This window comes from Geotrypetes seraphini, chromosome 11 (assembly GCF_902459505.1).
Source record: "Geotrypetes seraphini chromosome 11, aGeoSer1.1, whole genome shotgun sequence".
Classification (NCBI taxonomy): domain Eukaryota; kingdom Metazoa; phylum Chordata; class Amphibia; order Gymnophiona; family Dermophiidae; genus Geotrypetes; species Geotrypetes seraphini.
In genome coordinates this window covers 2,539,980-2,559,781 of record NC_047094.1, presented here as the reverse complement: position 1 = coordinate 2,559,781, position 19,802 = coordinate 2,539,980, and the positions used below count along the sequence as shown (strand labels likewise).

The 19,802-nt window shown below is 44.4% G+C and overlaps 1 protein-coding gene across 1 annotated transcript in view; it reads left to right on the top strand.

Annotated features, from left to right (window-relative positions):
• Window positions 1–19,802, top strand: part of RBBP6 (RB binding protein 6, ubiquitin ligase) — a 219,240-nt gene that overhangs the window by 9,864 nt on the left and 189,574 nt on the right. Inside the window, exon 2 of the mRNA XM_033962792.1 lies at window positions 17,430–17,529. Within this exon, the coding sequence (XP_033818683.1) occupies window positions 17,430–17,529 (100 nt within the window). The remainder of the gene's footprint in view (window positions 1–17,429; window positions 17,530–19,802) is intronic.

Here is a 19,802-nt window from a genome sequence, read left to right as displayed (position 1 = left end):
TGGAAAGTGCCCTGCATGACCATCACGGATTTTGATGAAACTTCATATGCAGAGTCCACCATGTCTCAAACGAACTTTGGTAAAGTTTTAGTTTTGCCTGTGGAATATTTGTGGAGATATAGCCATTTGTTTGACCCCATACCACAATGAAATACAGTACGACAATGACATTCTGACAACTTTGAGACACAATATCTCACGAGCTATGTTTCCAAAAAAACTGAAACTTAGCTACCCTGCACAACTTTTGGAGCTCTATTCAGTGCTACCAATAATAATTTTTGTCGAGCATTGAGTGAATGGCTGAATTACAGTAAACTTGGCCGAAAAAATTAGTGCTCCAAAAAAAGTCAAAGTTTGACATTACTTAGCTCCCACAATAATTGAGTAATAAATACGAAATTTGGCGCATAATGTCTCAGTACAACGTTGTTTTCAAAAGTACAATTTCAACCTCCAAGCTCTTTCCATTAGTTTACAAATTAAGTGTAAAGTTGCTAATTTGTGTAAAAAGGCCAAAAATAGGGTATTTTCAGCCTGCTTTTACAGAAAAATACCTTGTCATCAAATATAAGCCATGATGATTCAAGGCAGTTTACAACGAAAGGAGCTGGATAAACAGCGAAGTGGCCAAAATATAAAGTCATCCTCTCTCTAGGGGTCCCTGCAGATTGAGCCTTTGTCTGTTGGTAACTGTCCTTCTTATTTGGACCTCTGTGCTGCGCTGCATGTGTCTAGTAGTGGCATAGGATATATATGCCTAAAAGTAGTACAAGCAGTTTCCAAGTTTGGGCTGTCTCTATGGGCATAATGACACTTCGCATCTTCCTGCGGCCAGAACTCTCTTTCTCTATTTCTGAGGGGACCTGGATTTCAGATTTCCATACTTATCAAGTTGGTTTCTCCTGTCGCCATTTTCTCATGGCACATGCTAGACGGACCCCCCGACCAGACAGGAAGGGCTGTACAGCTTCTTCTAACCAGGAGCCAGTTACCTATTCTATCAAACCCGCGGAGGAGCGCGCGCTATGTGGCTGTTAGCCTCATTCCTGAAGCTCTCATTAACGATGTGAGCTTTTGTCTGATACCTGTTAGGATGCTGTTGTTTTCCACAGGGGTGTGGATGCAGTATCTTGATTGCGTCTAGTACATATTCACTTTAAAGGACATACGTATTTCGCTCACGTTGCATGGAGTTAGTACTGTTTTCATGGTTCCAGTATACTCCTCTTTACATTGCGAAACTTGATTTTTCCTAGGAGAATTTCTTTCTTCTTACAGATCCTACAGTTCTCATCCTGTCGTTCCCTGACCTTCTGCACTTCATTCTGAGGGGATCTTGACTTCTTCCAATGACTCTTCAGGCTTTCTCATGAGGGGGAAGACGCTATAATGTCAGGTCAGGGGGCTGTGAACATTTTTCAGAATGCTTGCAACTTTGCTTCCTCCTCAGGTTTCCGGTTCGTTCTTGGAGTCTCTATGTTTTGTGTTTCCCTTTTAAGTGTTACTGGTCCTCAGGGCAGTTCTTGTAGTTCTTCAGGAACTAAGGGACGTTGTTCCACTTACTGCATGGTGCCCAAGATGGGGGCATTGGGTAGACTGGGGCTGAATCCCATTCTACTGAATTAGTTTCTCAGGGTTACACATTTCTGCAGAAAAACTGGGAGAACATTTACATTTTCATTATGGACTCCGAATCGGCACTTGGTTTGCTTGCCTCTCTTGGAGCAGCGCTTTCGGTTTTGGCATATGCCCTTTCGCCTACCCAAGGCTTCATGAACATTTTAGAAAATGTGGGCAGTGGTACCGTTTTGGCACTACCAGCCGATTCACCTACTCGTCGCTTGCCTGCCCGGAGCAAGAGTGAAAGATGTGGCCAACAGGATTACCAGAATCATAGACAACGCAGGAGGAGAGGGCACTGCTATGCTTATCCACGTGGGAACCAACGATGTGAGTGGACGGAAGTATGACAGGGAAGAAATGAAGGGCCAGCTCTGCTCACTCGGTAGAAAACTGAAAGTCAGGGAGGTGAAGGTGGCCTTCTCCGAGATCCTCCCGATACCAAGAGTGGATGAGAAGAGGCAATAGGAACTGCGAGCGATCAACGCCTGGATGAGATGATGGTGCGAAGAAGAAGGCTTTGACTTTGTGCGCAACTGGACGGCGTTCTGGGGAAGAAACGGGTACTATAGAAAAGACGGATTACACCTCACCAAGGAAGGAGCAAGAGTATTGGCAGGCAACCTGAAGAGGGCCACTGAGAAGGCTTTAAATTAAAGGTCAGGGTAAAGCCGACAGTTGACCACCAGTCGATGGCCTGGGCGACGAAATGCCCCAAAGAAGGAACTACGGACAACTACTCAGACATAGGGGGAGAAGAGCACAAAGCAAACGAGAGAGACGACGTAGGAGCACAGACAGATACCACGAAAGACACAGCAAAGCTCAGAAAGCCCAAGAAGGGATCACAAAGGGAACTTAAATGTATGTACACGAATGCTAGGAGCTTGAGAAACAAAATGGGAGAGTTAAGAGAATAGCAAGACGTGATGAACTAGAAATCATTGGCATAGCAGAAACATGGTGGAATGATGAAAATGAATAGGATACTGTACTGCAGGGATACAAGCTATACAGAAGGGACAGAACAGGGCAGAAAGGAGGAGGTATTGCCCTATATGTTCAAGAAGGAATAGAATCTGTTAGAGAGATGAAGACGGAGAGGAAAGAGAAGTTGGAGTCCCTCTGGATTAAGATTCCTAGACACAACGGTACGGACACAAAAATTGGCCTTTATTATCGACCCCCAGGACAGTCAGAGTCCGACACTCAGAAATGATAGAGGAAATCAAACAAGGATGTAAGACAGGCAATATAATGATCATGGGAGATTTTAACTTTCCAGGGATAGGCTGGAACCTGGGAACGTCAAACTGCAGCAAAGAAACAAAGTTCCTAGAAATGATAGTGGACTGCTTCCTACATCAAATGATAGGAGAGCCGACGAGAGGGAATGCCACCTTTGACTTGGTCCTAAATGGCATTACTGATCAGACTAAAGAAGTAGAAGTCACGGTCCCGCTATGGACGAGCGATCACAACATGATCAACTTTAAACTTGACATCAGGAAGGGGAAACGTATCAAAACCTTAACCACGACCCTCAACTTTAAGAAAGGAAGATATGATAGCATGAGAGCTATGGTAAAAAAAAGGCTTAAGAAAAGGATGTACACAATTAAAACAGTAGATCAGGCATGGTCCCTACTGAAAAATACTATCACGGAAGCACAAAATCTCTACATTCCACGGATAGCCAAAGGAGAACCAGCATGGCTTGCTAAAGAGGTGAAGGATGCCGTAAGAGAAAAGAAGAACTCCTTTAAAAAATGGAAACGTGAAAGAACTACCGAAGCCTGGAATAGCCACAAAGACAAGGTGGTGAGGGATGCCAAAAAGGTCTATGAGGAGAAAATAGCGCAAGAGGCCAAAAACTTCAAACCCTTTTTTAGATACGTAAAAGGGAAAAACCTGCAAAAGAGGCAGTGGGTCTGCTGGACGACCAGGGAAGACAATGGTGCATTAAAGAAAACAAACAAATTGCAGACAGACTAAACTCCTTCTTTGCGTCTGTCTTTACGAAGGAGGACATTACATCAATACCTGAAACAGTGAAAGTGTTAAAGGGTGAAATAGAGGACAGCCTCACCACATTAGAAGTGGATGTGGATCTGGACCAGATATACTACCAGATCGACAAAATTAAAAGTGACAAATCCCCTGGACCGGATGGAATTCACCCGAGAGTAATAAAGGAACTGAAGGTAGAAATCGGAGAACTACTGCAAAACCTTGCTAACCTGTCAATTAGAACTGGACAGAAACCGGTCGACTGGAAGATAGCGAACGTCACCCCAATTTTCAAAAAAGGATCAAGAGGAGAACCGGGCAATTACTGACTGGTGAGTCTTACGTCTGTCCCTGGAAAGATGATTGAGGCACTGATTAAAGATAGCATAGTCCAACACTTGGATACACACGACCTGATGAGAGCCAGTCAGCATGGCTTCAGGAAAGGGAAATCATGTTTGACGAATTTACTTCAATTTTTGAGACCGTGAACAAACAAAGTGATAGTGGAGAACCAGTGGACATAATATACTTTGACTTCCAGAAAACGTTCGACAAAGTTCCACACAAAAGACTTCTCAAGAAATTACAAAGCCACGGAATAGAGGGAGACATACTAAGGTGGATAGACAAATGGCTGTAAAACAAAATGCAGAGGGTGGGCATAAATGGGAAACTCTCAGACTGGGAGAAAGTGACTAGTAATGTGCCCTAGGGCTCGGTTCTTGGGCCCATCTTATTTCATATTTTCATCAACGAACTAGAAGAAGGAACGTCCAGTGAAATCATCAAGTTTGCAGACGACACGAAGCTATGACGGGCAATCAGATCACAAAAGGACAGCGAGGAACTACAGAGAGATTTGAGCCAGTTAGAGAGATGGGCAGAGAAATGGCAGATGAAGTTTAAAGTGGAAAAGTGCAAGGTAATGCATTTGGGCAGAAAGAACAAGGAGCACGAGTATAGCATGTCAGGTGCAACTCTGGGTAAGAGCGAACAAGAAAAAGACCTGGGGGTACTGATAGATAGGACCCTGAAACCGTCAGCACAATGTGCAGCGGCGGCAAAGAAAGCAAATAGAATGTTGGGCATGATAAAGAAGGGAATCACGAGTAGATCGGAGAGGGTCATAATGCTGCTTTATAGAGCAATGGTCAGACCACACTTGGAATACTGTGCCCAACACTGGTCTCCCTACCTAAAGAAGGATATAAAACTGCTGGAGAGGGTGCAGAGGCGAGCAACGAATCTGGTAAAAGGTATGGAGAACTTGAACTACAAAAAACGACTTAGAAAACTGGGACTGTTCTCCCTTGCGAATAGGAGACTGCGAGGGGATCTGATTGAGACTTTTAAAATAATAAAAGGAATCGACAAGATAGAGCAGGATAAAAAGTTATTTACGATGACAAATGTGACTCGGACAAGAGCTCATAGACTGAAGCTGAGGGTGGACAAGCCCAGATCAAATGCCAGGAAGTTCTGCTTCACACATGGACACCTGGAATGCTCTCCCGGTGGAGGTTGCTGCCGAACCCACCGTTCTAGGATTTAAGGGCAAGTTAGATGCACATCTCCTCGAAAGATGCATAGAAGGATACGGGTCACTAAGTTTTCGCCAGGTCACACCTGGCTGGGCCTCCGCGTGAGCGGATCACCGGACTTGATGAACCTAGGGTCTGATCCGGAGATAGCAGTTCTTATGTTGACTGACTGCTTGATTCGGACGTCTTCCAGTCGGGCCATTTGACTGACACGAAAAGGGTGGTTTCTTTTCCTCAGTTCTTTGGATGTGAATCTTTGAATTTGCACAGCGCTCTTTTCTCCTGTACTATTTATAGGTATATCGGGGTGATGTTTTTATTCATATAGGAGAGAAATGTGTTTCTTCCCAGAGACTAGGGTGATGGGTCACAGTCTCTGGTTTGCATTCTTCTTTGGTCACCATGACCAAGAGTATGGGATTCTGTTCAGGTTCTAGGATCCATGTTGCTGACTCCACTGAGAACTTCGGCTTGCTTTCCCATTCTAACGCTACAGAAGTCGCTTTTGTTCCAGTGGTTCCCGGTATCTCAGGGGTCCAATTATTTGGTAGGCTCCTCAAGCATCGCTCTGTATGATTTGTTGACTCAGCGAGATTTTTCTTTTCAAAGGCATGCCACAGTCTTTACTGGACTAGCTCATGGTCACCAAACATCCCGGACTGTCGAGTTGGGGGGCTCGGTGCCTTCCATCGTCAGCTCCAGGAGTCTGGTCTTAAGAGGCGACTCAGTACTTGTTCATTCTTCTACTCTGGAGCATGGTCAGGCTACCGTTTCTGGAGCTTCAGATCATTCTTCCAGAATGACGCTGAAGGTCTTTTCAGTCAGATATTATGATGGGGGTATTTCACTACAGCCTGGGCAGTAGGTGATGTACTCAGTTGGCAGGTAAAGTTGTGATTCTACTTCAGTGGGTGGACCCTCATCTTCCTCTTCTGTTGGCAGATCATTTTATGGGGTCAGGAAAAGAGTTTGGATAGACTTTCTCTCCACGGAATCTAAGCATGGCCCATTTATTGTATGTTACAGTGTATAGTGCTGTGTATGCTCAAGAAAGTGTAAATGTTAGTAATGTAGGGTTGATGACATCATAGAGGCCTAACCTTCAGGTGTGAATACAGAAATACCCCTACAGTAATAGTGAAATCTTCTACATCCTGGATATTGAGAATTTTGGCCCAGGCATTCCAGCTCTTTTTATGGAAGTGAGATCTCCTGGAACTAGACCTCATGGCTTCGTCTCGAAATTCTAAGCTTCCTAGCTTCTTCGGCAGGCACAGGGAGTGGGAGTCAGAGGGGGTAGCAGTGTGGCTTCTTTCTCGCCTCTGGTTTCTCTTTTTTCAGTGTTTTCCCCTGGCTGATGATGGCTTGGATTTGCCATCTCAAGCTTGCTTTCAGGGCACAATATTTGTAGAATCTCTGGATTGGCTGCACCATCCTTGCTATGTGGCTCTGATGAGTCTTTTGACAGCCGGACTGTTGAGTTTCCTGGTATCTCCGGATTTGCTCACCTAGGGTCCAATCAACATGGATATTCGTACTACTTTGGTATTACGACCTAGCTTTTGAAAAGTCATGGCTGACGTGTAAGAGTTATGCGAAACAGGTTGTTTCTTCTCTTATCCAGGCGATACAGACGTCTTCACCTGTGGCTTCTGCTTCCTTTTGGAGGTTTTTCCTTTCTTGGGTACTTCTCAACATTTGCACCCTTCCAGAGTTCTTTTTTTGGCATAAGTGTATTGCCAAGGGCTTAGCGTTCAATTCCTTTCAGCTTCACGTGCCATTCTTAGCTTGTTACAAGGGCTAGGTATATTGTTCTTCGCTTACTTCTCAGCTTCATGTAGTTCAATTCCTAAACTGAATATGGTATATTTGTACACCTCTTAGAAAGCCCTGTCCGGAGTACAGTCTTAAGGTACTTCTTCGCAGTTTACCGAAAGCTTCATTTCATTCCTGTCTTTTGAGACTCTAAAAGGGCTGTGCTGTTGAACACGGGGTTTCTTGTGGCCATGGCTTCAGCTCGGCAGTTTTCTGAGTTGCAGGCCTTGTTCGGTGGGGATTCCTATTTCTGATTTACAAAATCTGGGGTGTGAGTTCGGATTGTACCACAATTTCTTTCTAAGGAGGTGTCATCCTTTCTTTTATGACACGCTCACTTTGCCTTCCTTCTTCCTGTGATGAGAAATGGGGAGACGTGCTTTTATTCACTGCATTGTTTGAAAGTGCGTAGCGTTCTCCACGAGCTAAGTTTCTAACGACTTTTAGTTGTTTAGATCACCTTTTTGTATTCTTCAAGGGACGCCTCAAACGTATGGCGGCGTCCACAGCCTCCATCGCTCGATGGATCCAGGAGGACATTATTTACGCTTGCTTGATGGCAGGGAAGCAGTTACATAGAAACATAGAAATAGACGGCAGATAAGGGCCATGGCCCATCTAGTCTGCCCACCCCAATGACCCTCTCCTACCAGAGCGATGGTTACTTCTTGGATTCGGTCCAGAGGTTTTTTCCTTGGAAGAGTTGTGTCTCGTGGCTACTTGGTCTTCCGAGAGAGCTGTATCTCAGCATTACCGTTTGGATGTGGGGGCGCATGTGGTGGATGCGTTTAGTGCTTCTGTTGTTGCAGAGGCGGCATTTGCTTCCCACCCAGTTGAGGATTGCTTTGCTGCATCCCATTGGTCTCTGGATTCATCTGCTGCTGTTGCTAAGGAAGGAAAAATTATGTTCTTACCTGTTAATTTTCTTTCCTTTAGACGCAGCAGATGAATCCAGAGCCTCACCCTTTCTAGATATTGTGTTGTTTTTTTCTTTTGCAACTTTTGAAGTTTGTTATTGATGGTTGTATTCTGTATTATTGCCTTTTGAGATTTGTTATGGGAAAGAAGTTTTTTACATGCTATGCCTATTGATGGTTACAGATACTTGGGCAAGGAGCTATACTGAAGATATAGGAGGAGTGCCAGCCAATAGGACCACCTGTTAATCAGTTTCTCTATCTCCGCTTACTGGTAGATGTGTGCTATCCCATTGGTCTCTGGATTCATCTGCTGCATCTAAAGGAAAGAAAATTAACAGGTAAGAACATAATTTTTCCTTTCTCTCCATTCCATCCAGCCTGAGTCCCATCTCTCCTTGATCCAGCATTTCCCTTCTGTGTCTGTCAGAATTACTATTCCACATATTTTCCAGCATCACTCTTCTTTGTGTTCATCTCATCTATATCCCTATCTCTCACCAATTTTTCAGAATCTTCATTTGTCTCTGTCCTTGTTTTTACCCCATGTTCACCATTTGCCCTTTCAATGTCTTTATCTCCCGTCCTTTTTCAGCATTACTTCTATGTCTCTTATTTCACCTCTTCTTCATGTCCCCTCTGTATCTCTATCCTTATTCAGTAGGTCCTGATTATCCTTTCTTTTCTTTGTGTCACTATCTCCATTTTCAGCTTTCCCCCCCTTTTCCTTTGTTACTGCACCCTGTAGCCAGAATCTTTCCACTCTCCCTCCACTGTGGCCCAGCCCAGTATGAAATATTTCCTTTTGTTTACCTTTCCTCTCTTTCTCTTCTCCTCCCTCACCCACGAGTCCTGCATCTGGCCCTCTCCCTTCCACCTGCATCCAGCCACACACCCTGCCCTGCGGCCCTCTTCAGCAACTCATCAGCAAAGGTGATCAAGACAGGCTGCCGACATTGAGGCCTTCTCTCTGCGAGTCCCGCCTTTGTGGAAAAAGGAAGTTGAAACAAGCGAAACTTTCAGAGGGTAGGGCCCGACGTCAGAAGCTTGGGTCGATCGCTGCTGCTGACGAGTTGCTGAAGAGAGCCGCGGAGCAGGGGGTGTGGCCGGATACAGGTAGAAGGGAGAGGGCCAGATAGGAAGGCTGCTGGAAGAGGTAGAAGCTCCAGAGCATGACACTGACCCCGGCCAGATTTCTTTTTCAGGCTGCTGCCGCTACCACAGCCCCCCCCTCCCCCCCACCGAAATGACAAAAAACAGACTAAAGTGGATGGCCATTGTCATCGTCTTTGATGTCGGGGAGAGGAAGTCTGATTGGCCCAGTAGATCAGAACGGCAACACAAGTATCACGGAGCCTTCCCAATCGACGTGTTGGGCACCCCTGCAGTACAGTTTAGGGAGAGGGTAATCCCCCCTCCCCAAGATCTGCAGTTCATTACAGTCTGATTACTGAGGCTGTTTTTCCATGCTCTTCAAATCAAAAGAGCATCTTCCCCATTCCACCCTAGTCTCCTTAGCAGTTTGAAGCATTTCTCTCTTGGTTTCATCTGTCACCATGTTCTAGGAACAATTGGTGTCTCAGTGTGGCGCAGTGGTTAAAGCTACAGCCTCAGCACCCTGAGGTTGTGGGTTCAAACCCACGCTGCTCCTTGTGACCCTGGGCAAGTCACTTAATCCCCCCATTGCCCCAGGTACATTAGATAGATTGAGAGCCTACCAGGACAGATAGGGAAAAATGCACGAGTACCTGAATAAATTCATGTAAACCGTTCTGAGCTCCCTTGGGAGAACGATATAGAAAATTGAATAAATAAATAAAAATCATATTCCCGCACTACACTTCTCCCTCCGTATTCACGGGTGTATTACTCGCGACTTCGATTATTCGTTTTTGTTTTTTTTTATGGCTTTCCCCCGTCCCGATCCCATGTCCATAGCAATAAACTTATTTTTCCTGGCCTGGCTGTCGGACGGCACGCTGTTACTCTTGCCTTTGGTGTACATGCTTTCAGAAAGCTCCGATTGTCAAGCACCTGTCAAGTGAACACAGCTTCCCCGGGAACAACCCTGTCACCATGGCGACGCATAGGTTACTTCTTCTGATTGGCCAGCAGCCGTCCCTGCCGCCGCCTTCGTCGTGATAATCCACTTGATGGACAGGTTTCTCCTGGAACAGGGCTGAGGCGCATGCACCAAATAGCGAAGTGTCCTCCCTCCCTTTCTCCCCTTCCGCGGCACAAAGGGGAATTAGAAACAGTCCTTGGATTTTTAAACAGGCACCGCCAAGACGAGTAAAAGAGAGAGAGAGAAAAGGAAAGCGCGGCACGGATGAATGAGGCAGGTGGCGAAGAGTGCAAAGCTGAGCAGAGGAGCAGGCTGCAAGACTTGCTCTTCTCCCTGACGTTCTCTGAGCACAGCACCGAATATAACATCTCCCATGGTCCTTTTGCAGAAATAGATTTAAAAGAGTCAGGACAAGTACATAGAAAAAGTTATTTGCGATTTTTCCGTATTCGTGGGCCGGCTCTGCCCCTAACTCCCGCGAATACAGAGGGAGAAGTATACCTGCTTTTCTGTTATATCTCTTCCCTTCCTCCCCACCCCCCACCCCTAGTCCAGCCAGGAGACTTGATTAGGTATTTACCTCCATTCCTCATCTTTGTGTTTAATGATGCTGCTAACAATAATAAGGCCTCTGCATGATTCAGCTGGCTCTTAGCATAGGATGTTCCTGCTGAATTTATGCTTTCAAAAAACCACTAATATTCCTTGGGAGTAAAAGATTTGAAAAGCATGAGCTCAGCAGATAGTGCCTGTACTATGCAGTGCAAACAGAGACCTTATTGTTGCTATAGCTGCAGCCAAGGCTCACAGAGAGGGTGGGATGGTTTAAATCCCAGATACCAGAATACCAGAGTTGAATTTTCGTGTGCCATGGCATCCTGACACCCAGGATTTTTCAAGTCCTAACCTAATGTACCTCTTCTTTTTTTAAATGTAAAAATCTGTTTTATTAGGAAGAAATTGTCAAACAACAATACAAAAGCACAGAAAATTACATGTGCAACAAAAAGAAAAACTTATCCCCCTCCCCTTACCCTGGTAGAGTGAGTGCTGCAAAAAACAAGATATGGGAATCAGAAGCAGAGGCCAATACCAAAATATAACAACCAAAAGGCTTTTAAACAATCAGCTCCAACACCCATACCCCATAACTATCCCACCAATACCAAACCTAGAATCCAGGAGCACAGCCTAGAAAGAAAAAGGGATCACAGAAAGGTCAGAAAACAGCGATAGGAAAACCTCAGGTTAGCAAGAAAAACTGAAAAAGCAAGAGATCCAGAGAAAACAGGACAAGAGTCAATGCCCCTAGGGAGATATATCCCCAACCTATTCAGTATCTGACTTCAGGATCTTGGTGTCTGGAATTATAAGTATGGCTCCCAAAAGGACAAAAATAACTTCCTTCTTTTATAAGTCATCCTAGCATTCTGCATCTCCCAAATGATCAACTGAGAAATGTGTGCCCTCCAAGTCAAATAAGAGGGGGGCTTTAGTATGGTTTTATGACCCAATAAACTAGTATTCCTAATCTATTGTAAGGTTCCCCTCCCCTGAAAAGCAGAAGCTTCTGACAAGTCCAATAACAGCAGCTCAGGAGTATAGGGTACTACTTGACCCAATATCAGTCGCATGTATGTGCATACCCTCTTCCAAAAGAGGCACACACCCAGACATGTCCAGAAAGCATGAATATAGGTAGCGTTCTCCAAAAAGTACTTAATACACAGATAATTGGCTAAAAGACCCATATGATGGAACTGTGACAAGAGTAATGTATGCCTTATTTAAAAACGAATATCTACATTCTCTGAAGGAGGCACTGTAGACCAGTGTTCTTCAACAGCTGGTCCGCGGACTGGTGCCAGTCTGCAGAAATTTCCTGCCGATCAGCACAGACTGGCGAAATCAGGGGAGCTCAGACGTTTTAATAATAATAATAATAATAATAATTTATTTTCTTGTATACCGCCCCACCAACAGTTCTAGGTGGTTCACAACAAAGAAACTGAAACATTTCAGCAGAACATACAATTTAAAAAACACCCTTCTACATACATCAGTCAAATGCAGCAATAGTTAAGATGCGATTTCAACTCGTTAATATCATTAAAACATAGGTTAAAAATAATCATAATATTTTTTAAAAAAAAATCAGCATTCTTGTTTATCAAATAGATAAGTTTTTAATAATTTCCTAAATGTAAAGTAAGAATAGGCTTGAGCAATCAACAGCTCATCCAGGAGTTCATCTTCCCTGCCTGATACTCCAATGTCCTGTCCAAAAAAGTCTTATAACGATAGCTCTCAGTACTTGCCTGCAACAGCACCAGTAGCATCAGCGCAGCAATTCACTTAGGCAGCCTTGGGTCCTTTGATGGGTCACTGCGTCTCTGAGGAAAGAGGAAGTTGCCTCATCAGAGGTGGGCTGCGACTCAAAAAAAGCCCCCTAAGTGAATCGTTGTGCTGACGCAGCCAAGTACTGAGAGCTGCTGGAAGGGGAACAGAGGGAAGGGGAGGAAGCCACTATTGGAGGCTGGGAAGCTGGTTGATAAAGGGAGAGCTGCTACTGGAACTGGAGGGAGAAGGAGAGATGATTCTGGGAGGGGAGGAGGGAAAGGGAAGAGAGTTACTGTGATTGGGAGGGGCCTTAGCCAATCAGAGCCTCAGGCCCCTCCCCAGATGCATTGTGAGGGGTTCTAAGGCTCTGATTGGCCTGGACGCCCCATAGGAGGGGCTTGGGCATCCAGGGAGGGGCCTTATACAACCTGGGCCAATCAGAGCCTCAAGCCCCTCCCTGGTGCATCTCAAGATGCACCAGGGAGGGGAATTCCCATACTCGACACTGGCAGGAGCGGGTCCTTGTCTCTCCCGCTCTTCATCTTTTAGATAAGGGGGGGAGTGCAGGGGGGGTTACTTGTCAGTGGGAGAGAGTTGTCATCTCTCCATCTGTGGGTGGAGGGGGGGGGGAGTGCTGTTGGGGGATTAACTTGCCAGCAGGAGAATGTGGGCATCTGTCCCGCTTCAAGGGGGGGAGGGTGGTCGGGTCAGTTGCGGTGTGTTTTTGGGTTTTTAAAATTTTTTTTTACGGCAGCGTTAACAGCAGCATTTTTTCTGTACATGTGCCCATCAGTGATTTTGGCCCCTTATGTGATTGAGTTTTGACACCCCTGTTCTAATTTTATTCTTAGTGAGTGCTCCTTAACCAGGGAAATACCAGCTGTTTCTTTTGTCTAGACCAGGGGTGTCAAAGTCGTTCCTCGAGGGCTGCAATCCAGTCGGGTTTTCAGGATTTCCCCATTGTCCAATGCTTTCATTGTATGCTAATAGATCTCATGCATATTCATTGGGGAAATCCTGAAAACCCGGCTGGATTGCGGCCCTCAAGGACTGACTTTGACACCTGTGGTCTAGATACTTATGTTCCTGAAAAGGTTTGACTCTGCATCCTCAAAATCATTCTCTAAGGAGGACAAATTGAATACAGCCTCCCCTGAAAACAGTAAACAAAGTTGATTTGCACATCCTAAGAGTCATTTCCATCTAAAACTACTTAGGGATTTGTTGGATGTCCCCCTCCCCCCCAGCTGAAGGCTTTGTGGGATACACAGGTTTCAAAGATATGGATGATGTAGATACATCTTCCTTTGCTAGGTTTTTTACTGCCATGCACTACTGGTAGTTTCAAGTTTATTAGGTGTTTTATATACCGCTTATCAAGGTTTATCTAATCCAGGGGTCTCAAAGTCCCTCCTTGAGGGCTGCAATCCAGTCAGGTTTTCAGGATTTCCCCAATGAATATGCATGAGATCTATGTGCATGCACTGCTTTCAATGCATATTCATTGGGGAAATCCTGAAAACCTGACTGGATTGCGGCCCTCAAGGAGGGACTTTGAGATCCCTGAATCGGTTTTCCAATCAGGTACTCAAGCATTTTCCTATCTGTCCCGGTGGGCTCACAATCTGACTAATGTACTTGGGGCTATGGAGGACTGAGTGACTTGGCCAGGTCCCAAGTTGTATACCAAAGGAAAGTCAAATATTTTCTTCTGTCTCTCGCTTTTTATCTGTTGTGTCTGAGCTATACCTGAAGATGTAGGACCAGGACCAGATGAAAATCCTTGACTAGCAGTAAAAGACCTGAAATTTTCTCATTGTTATGGTAGCCTTGGTACTCCTGTTGAAAAGTTATAGAAAGAATCACAAGACTCAATGGGACATTGTCTTCCTCCTGACTGAGATATAATTACATTTTAATTTACCTTTGCCCATACCTAAAATCATTACAATAGACCAAACAGAAAACCAAATATCATAATTCTTTATATGTGGGTTAATTCATCCATTTTTTGCCTATGTTTATACCCAATCTAGGATTGTTAATTGTAAAAATTGCAGAATAATTTACCCTGTTGCAATAGTTCAGTTTAATTGTTTACAAATCCAATTAAATATCACAGCAAAGTTAGAGCTGTGCCAAAAAGTATATTTTATTATTTGGTAAACACAAATAATGGACAGTAAACTTTAACATAAAAAATTATAAAAGAAATAACATGAATTCAGAGATGCAAGTGTTCTTTAGTAGGATTTAGCACTGTAGAGCCCTAGATTATTCATATTCAAATTTAATTGAATATGAATATCTGGTACAGCCCTACAGCAAAGTGCTAATACAATATAAAATATACACACAACCATTTTATACAAATATCATCAATTTAAAATATACAAAATATTGTTTTCTTAGCATCAGCCCTGCTGTTCTAAACCAATGGGTATTATCCCTTCCTGCCAGCAAGTAGAGGTAAAGAAAACTGAATTCTTCCAGTGACATCGCCAGCTTAAGCTACAGTGGTCCCTGCAAAAATCCAGTATTTCTCTCTACCTTCAACAGGTGGTAGGTCAAGATTAGGCATACTGGGTCAGACCAGTGGTCCATCTAGCCCAGTATCCTTTTTCCACATTGGCCAATCCAGATCACAAGTACTTTGCAGAAACCCAGATAGTAACATTCTATGCTACGATGCCAGGGCAAGTAGTGGCTACTGCCATATCTGTCTCAATAGCAGACTAAGGACTTTTCCTTCAGGAACTTGTCCAAAACCTTTAAGAACATAAGAATATCCTTACTGGGTCAGACCAATGGTCCATCAAGCCCAATAGCCCGTTCTTACGGATGCCACTAGTACCTGTCCAAAAACCAAGGAGTAGCAATATTCCATGCTACCGATCCAGGGCAAGCAGAGGCTTCCCCCATGTCTTAATAACAGACTATGGACTTTTCCTCCAGGAATTTGTCCAAACCTTTCTTAAAACCAGCTATGCTATCCACTTTTACCACAACCTCTGGCAACGCATTCCATATCTTAACTATTTTATGAGTGAAAAAATATTTCCTCCTATTGGTTTTAAAAGTATTTCCCTGCAGTTTCATCGAGTGTCCCCTAGTCTTTGTAATTTTTGACGGAGTGAAAAATGAATCCACTTGTACCTGTTCTACTCCACTCAGGATTTTGTAGACTTCATTCATATCTCCCCTCAGCCTTCTCTTTTCCAGGCTGAAGTGCCCTAACCTTTTTAGTCTTTCCTCATACGAGAGGATTTTCATCCCCTTTATCATCTTGGTTGCTCTTCTTTGAACCTTTTCTAGTGCCCCTATATCTTTCTTGAGATAAGGAGACCAGAATGGAACACAATACTCCAGATGAGGTCGCACCATGGAGGATAAGCGCAGAGCGAAGAAGATGCACAGCTAGGGTGAGTCAGCAGTTTTGGGGGAGAGACGGGGAGTTTGTGGCAGCTTCACTGTGTCACGATGTCTGCTCCTGCTGCACTGTGGATTTTGGGCAAATGCCCTTGCAATTCTCAGAAGGCACACTCCAAGGGATAAAAGCCTATGGAGAGTGCCGGTGCAGGCTGTATATAGCAGCAAGCTGCTTTGCAGTGTTCAGTTTCTGAGGGGTTATCGGTAGGAAGTTCTCAACAGGACATGGGAATAGTGGCCATTTTAGTGCCATGCGTTCCTGAGGGATCCATGTCTTCTCACCTTCCTGTGTCTCTGGCAGCTTCTAGGTCTTCCTCCTCTGGGTTATTGGGCATGGTGTCCATGCAAAGTTCTATGTTTTCACTGGAGTTTGTCCTGGTTCTGCACCAGGCTTAGCTCCTTGGGCAGGCTCAGGCAGAGCCTCCAGGTCCTTTCCTGGGATTCAGGCCCAGGCAGAGACCTGGGATCCTTCTTTGGAGGGGTTGCTATTCCTCCAGCTCCCAAGTGTTTTTGTTTGGACCTTCTAGTGGACAGGGGCAGCGAGGCTTCACTATCCCCACTTCTATCTGAGGCCGCATCAGTTTGTTCAGAGGGAGCCTCAGCTTGAGAACCTTTGGGGAGGGGACAACCCAAAAGTTTTGTGCCTCGTTCACCGAGACAGATTGAGTGCCCTCATTTCCGCTGTGCTGCTTCAGCTTTGACTTCAGGATCTCATGCTTTTGTGATGAGGGGTTTGCAGGGAAAACTTGATTGCAAAGTGGTTGAAAGAAGCTGTTGGTTTGGCATATTTGCTGTCAGAGAAGCAGCCTCCGGCCCAGTCGTAGGTCTATTCTTACTAAGCGGGTGGTGTTGCGTGGGCTGAATCGGTGCTGTTGTCTCCTTGTTGTCTATTCATTCCTTTGTCAGACATTATTGGGTGGATGTCTGGGTGCATTTGGATGCTCGGTTTGGAGTGGAGATGTGGGCTGCGGCGGCGGCTCCAATGGCTCTACCTTGATAGGGTCTGCTTGTGGACATCCCAGTGGTCTAGAATAGTGGGAATGATGCCATGAAAGGAGAAATTCGATCTTACCTGATTTTCTTTCCTTTAATCCTTCACACTATTCCAGAGGTCCACTCTTGTTCTGTGCTTCTGGACTGGAGTGCCGTTAGCCTTTATATTCGTTACTCGCATGCTTCTGGGTGGACTGAGTCCATCTCCATAAAAAAAGAAAAAAGAGCGATTGGGAGCTGTAAATGTGGTAGAGGCAGCATGAGCTTGAGTAGTAGCAGGTCTCTTCCTAGGCTTAATCTGCTTGTCGATGAAAATACAGAAGGGTTGTGGTCGGGTACAACCTATATTTGGCAGCTCTTCTTTGTGAGTTCTATCTTCACCTACTGCTTGATGGACAAGACTATCCCACTGGTCTGGAATAGTGTGAAGGACTAGTGGAAAGAAAATTATCAGGTAAGACCTAATTTCTCCTTTTGATGTTTGTGCCAATACATATTGAATTGTTCTAGGGAACACTGCTGGCAAGAAGGGATAACACCCATTGTTTCAGAACAGTGCCACTGACTGAAGAAAAAAAATGATCAAGTAAGACATAATTTCTCCATAAGTAACACCCCCAACCCATATTTCAACCTGACAGCAAAATTTGTTGTTTTTTTGTGAAAGATAATACTAATTCTCCTTGTTTACAGAATACACAGATGATAATGCCCTAATTCCAAAGAACTCATCGGTAATTGTTAGGAGGATTCCTATTGGAGGAGTCAAATCTACAAGCAAAACATATGTCATGTAAGTAGGTGTAGAAGACCTTTTGAAATGGGAGAGCATTTAATGCAAAACTGCTTCCAAAAAGAGTCCTATTTCTTGCAGTACAAGTGCAACTTCCCCTTCCTATCCATCTCATGTCTCCACTTAGCACCCAAAGCAAACTCTGTTGATAGCATTAACTGTAGTGTATCCCCAAAGTAGTCTTGCTCTCTTTCATTTCATGGGTTTCCTGTTTGAAAAGGAAGCATGTTTTAGTATATTTTAATATTTGTATTTTAATTTTATGATTTTAGATTTGTAACACTAGTGCAGTCTTTCAGGAAGGAAGATTTTGCTAAATGTTAGAGGGGAGACAGGACTGTTGCAGGGATATTGAGCACCTGCTGGCTGATCTTTCACCATTAATTTTTGCTGCACAACTCTGCTAGGGAACAGGTCAGCTGACTGAGTAGGAGCAACTTCCCTATAGGATTTGTAGGTAGCTTGTGAGGGTTTCTTTTGTACATGGATATTCTGCAACCCAGGAAAAGAGAGGCTGTTTAATATATTTGATATACTGCAAATATAAAAATAAAATTTAAAATCTAAGCAGTTTACAATAATAAAAATATGAAGAGAAGGGGAATAACAATAAATAGATAAAACATAAAGCAGAGTTACTTACTGTAACAGGTGTTATCCAGGGACAGCAGGCAGATATTCTCACTGATGGGTGACATCACCGACGGAGCCCCAGTACGGACCATTTTAAAAGTGCATCTCCACTTTAAGTCTTTAGAAAGTTCCCGATAGCCCAAACCACGCATTCGCGAGTGCCTTCCTGCCCAATGTGGGCGCACGGTCCCTCAGTTAAGACAAGCCAGCTAAGAAGTCAACCCGGGGAGATGGGTGGATAACACCTGTTACGTTAAGTAATTGTGCTTTATCCCAGGACAAGCAGGCAGCATATTCTCACTGATGGGTGACCTCCAAGCTGACAAGAATGGGAATAGTGGGAGTGTTGGCCTTTAGGAAAATAAATTTTGCAGTACAGATTGGCTGAAGTGCCCATCCCGCCTGGAAAAAGACTCCAGACAATAGTGAGAAGTGAATGTATGAACTGAGGACCAGGTGGCAGCTTTACAGATTTCCTCAATGGGAGTAGATCTGAGGAAAGCCACAGAAGCTGCCATAGCTCTAATTTTGTGGGCTGTGACATGAGTCTCCAGTGTCAGTCCGGTCTGAGCATAACAGAGCGAGATACATGCAGCAAGCCAGTTGGAAATAGTTCTCTTGGAAACAGGATGCCCCAATTTGTTAGGATCAAATGAGACAAAGAGTTGAGGAGAAGTACGATGAGGCTTTTTCCTATTCATGTAATAGGCCAAAGCACATTTACAGTCCAAAGTATGCAAAGCGGTTTCTCCTGCATGAGAATGAAGCTTAGGAAAAAATACTAGCAGGACAATTGACTGATTGAGATGAAATTCAGTGACAACTTTTGGGAGAAACTTTGGATGTGTGCGTAGAACCACTTTGTCATGATGAAAAACTGTGAAGGGTGGGTCTGCCACCAACGCTTGCAGCTCACTGACCCTCCTGGCAGAGATGAGAACAATAAGAAAGACCACTTTCCGGGTGAGAAACTTGAGATGAGCTGTGGCCATTGGTTCAAATGGTGGCTTCATCAAATTGGAAAGAACCACATTAAGATCTCAGACGACATGTGGGGGCTTGAGAGATGGTTTAACATTGAAAAGTCCTTTCATGAATCTGGATTCCAAAGGATGAACAGCAAGAGGTTTTCCCTCGACTGGCATGTGAAAAGTGGTAACAGCACTGAGATGGACTCTGATAGATGTAGATTTGAGACCAGAGTCAGGTAGGTGAAGTAGATAATCCAACACCAATTCCACTGCCAATGAAGGTGGATCGTGATGATGGAGACACCAAGAAGAGAACCTAGTCCACTTTTGTTGATAACATTGCTGAGTGGCTGGTTTCCTGGAAGCATCAATAATGTGTCGAACAGACTGAGAGAGACGTAACTCAGAGGTATTCAGCCAGAGAGAAACCAAGCTGTCGGGTGCAATGATTGCAGGTTGGTATGTAGAGGAAGCAGTTGCTGACAAAGATGGATGAGAGCCTGAAGGCGATCTGGAGGAAGAAACGCTCTCATGAGAGTGGTGTCTAGGATAGCTCCAATGAACTGCAGTTGTTGAATGGGAAGGAGATTTGATTTGAGAAAATTGACCTTGAATCCCAAAATCTGAAGAAAAGAGATGGTCTGAAATGTTGCTTGGACCACCTCCTGA